General features: G+C 42.9%; 1 protein-coding gene across 1 annotated transcript in view; it reads right to left on the bottom strand.

Annotated features, from left to right (window-relative positions):
- Window positions 1-30: 30 nt before the first annotated feature.
- Window positions 31-2,737, bottom strand: part of LOC108755312 (knirps-related protein-like) — a 12,564-nt gene continuing 9,857 nt past the window's right edge. The window contains exon 3 of the mRNA XM_018498236.1: window positions 31-1,837. Within this exon, the coding sequence (XP_018353738.1) occupies window positions 689-1,837 (1,149 nt within the window). The 3' untranslated portion in view covers window positions 31-688. The remainder of the gene's footprint in view (window positions 1,838-2,737) is intronic.

The raw sequence follows: 2,737 nt of genomic DNA on the forward strand, positions 1-2,737 counted from the left end.
AAAAAAAGAAATAAGGTTTTTCTATTAAACTGAAAGAAGCAGTACTATTCTTCAAGACTGTTTTTCTTAGTCCGCATTTTGAATGCTAATTCGAATATATATAGAATTAACATGAAATTCGTTCTCTCGCCAACAATAAATGATAAAATATGCATACCAACATAAGTGCCTCACCAATAAACTATTTTATCGCTATTTAAAAATCTAATCGACATAAACAAATCATTTTTCGAGTTCGCATTTATTGAACGAAATATAATTTTTGTTAGCGCTCAACGACGATTGCGCTTGATTGAATAAAGCTAGAGATAAGCCGAAAACATTTGGCTTTGTGGCATACCATTTCTAATATCAAACGGTATGAATTTTCGAAAGTTAATCCATAGCAATCCTGTGCATATGGACGACAGAACAACCAAGAAAGCTATTCGTGAACACGGGATCTTGTAACCAGAGAATAACGAGATAAAAACATTCTCTCCGTGTGAAATTAATAATAATATTATTACAAAACACACATTCCCGGTTTTGAAATAGAATAAAACTGACGAACAACTATAGGTGAGTAAATTTAAATAAAGCGCGATTACACTTTGTCCCAATAGGAACAGATGTCCATTAGAGAAGAAAGAAGAACGTCCTTGTTTCATCTCAATTCACCTCATTCTTTCGAATTATATATCAAATCTTAAGATTTTGTCGTTAAATCGATCGGTTTCTTCGCAGCTGAGTTTTCTGCATCACTGGCATTGTCTATTTCATCGTCTATTTCCTTTTGTGTACGATCGGGTGTCGCGACGGTTTTCATGGAAAGATCCATCGGATTATCTTGCGGTGGTGAGCAAGTGACTTCCCGTTCCGGGCTGCACTCGGTTGAGTTATCTTCGGAAAGCATTCTCTTCCGCGGTCTTTCCGACGTCTGCTCGCTCTTTAGGACCATATCTAAGCAGAATCGGTCGTTATTGTTATTTTTTTCGTAGGAGTCTTTGTTATAGGCTAACGACGTTGAGATTCTTAACGCGGTCGTAGCTGTGGTCGTTGTCACGGTCGACGTCGTCGCAGTTGTGGGTTCGTCGTTTTCATCGCTCGTAGGCACTGGCGAACGTTGTGGCATATTGGACGGATGATTCGCCATGAGGTGATGGGATGTGTTGTGCGACGTCGCATATACGTGAGCGTAGGGTGGAAATATGGCGATGCTAGGTGGTGGTATGAAAGGCGACGGCAAAAGAGACATACCGCTGAGAGGAAAGCCCAATGGCAGACTCAGAGCAGACAAATCAACTGGTGGCAAGTGCGGAAGCGGCCGGATACTGGGATGTCCGGCGAAGGCCGCTCTCCTTTCAGAGACATCGACGGAGCTGTCGCTATTGTGGGACTCGGGCGAACTTATGTTAGGTGAGTTGGAGTTTTTGTAGTCGTCCGCGTTCATCATCAAGGTTTCGTCCCTACACTGATTACCATGCATACCATGGATGGGCGAGCTTGTTGGATTCCGTTGCTGTTGCGATAGTTGGTGCGACATGAGAATAGCCGGTTGGTAGTGTTGCTGCTGATGTTGCTGTCGCTGTTGCAATGGCTGTTGCTGTTGCATCTGATGCTGCTCTAGCTGCTGCTGTTGCTCTTGTTGCTGTTGCTGCTGTAATAGACAGTGGATTTTGAACCAGTTTGACCTGCGACCGTATCGCGAGCCAGATTTCGACATGCCGACGAAGATACATTTCCGTAGGCGGCAAGATTTACACGCGGTGCGATTCTTCTTATTTATCACGCACTTGCCGTCATTCTTGCAGTCGGCGATGCTGTTCAAGTTGTTGTAGGAGCGCCCGAAGAAAGACTGTAACAATAAGAACCATAGTCGAGCTAATTAGCATTAATGTACCGCATACGAAACGCGTTAGTTTGCGCGCTACCAAAATTAATGTATCAAGTTGATGCAGTGATATAAAATATAAAAGAAAATATGAATTACGCTAGAGAGACTAGAAATATGCAATGCATTTTTTACAGATCAATTTGTAATCCTAGGAATAATTTTTGTTGTAAAAAAAAAAACAGCTGTTGAAAGAATAGTTGAAGTATTTCGAAATTTAGTTAAATTTGAAAATAATTTTGTTGGGTTCAAGATAACGATGACAATTAAATCAATTGTTAGAGTGTCGAAACTTATTGCTCCCCATCACGCTTGAATTTCCTACATAATTATTTTAACGAGCCGCCAAAGTTATTTTTCAGATACAGATTTCTGTATTTACCCTAAACTTTTTAGATATTTCAGCGAAAACCGACTTTTCCGTTTCCTAGGAGTACGCGATGCTTCCGTTTCAAATAATACGAATGACAATTAAAATCATGCTATATTGGATTCATCGTCGATACGTCGTCAACGGTATCTTGGAATCGTCATGCAAGCCACGTTCCAGCGAGAACGGCGAGAAGAGAGACGAAAGGCTTGTGGAAACTATCGGCGCGACACTGCAACAAACGGCATTGTAACACTTGTAACAAGTACAACGCCGGGAGTCGTTAGCGTGTAACCGTACACTCTCGTTGTCTCATTCATGGCGCACGAGCGAGGGAGGAGGGGTGTGGCGGGGTCGATGGTCGGAGGCGCGTGCGGCCTGCTGTTCTCGTGCTAATTGCCCAAATGGTGCAATTCCACGTGATTCCGACACTACGCTCGTTGCTTTCGTACCGGAGATGGGGAACAACGACCCTCCCCCTACCCCCCCCCGCC

This window comes from Trachymyrmex septentrionalis, unplaced genomic scaffold (assembly GCF_001594115.1).
Source record: "Trachymyrmex septentrionalis isolate Tsep2-gDNA-1 unplaced genomic scaffold, Tsep1.0 scaffold87, whole genome shotgun sequence".
Taxonomy (NCBI): domain Eukaryota; kingdom Metazoa; phylum Arthropoda; class Insecta; order Hymenoptera; family Formicidae; genus Trachymyrmex; species Trachymyrmex septentrionalis.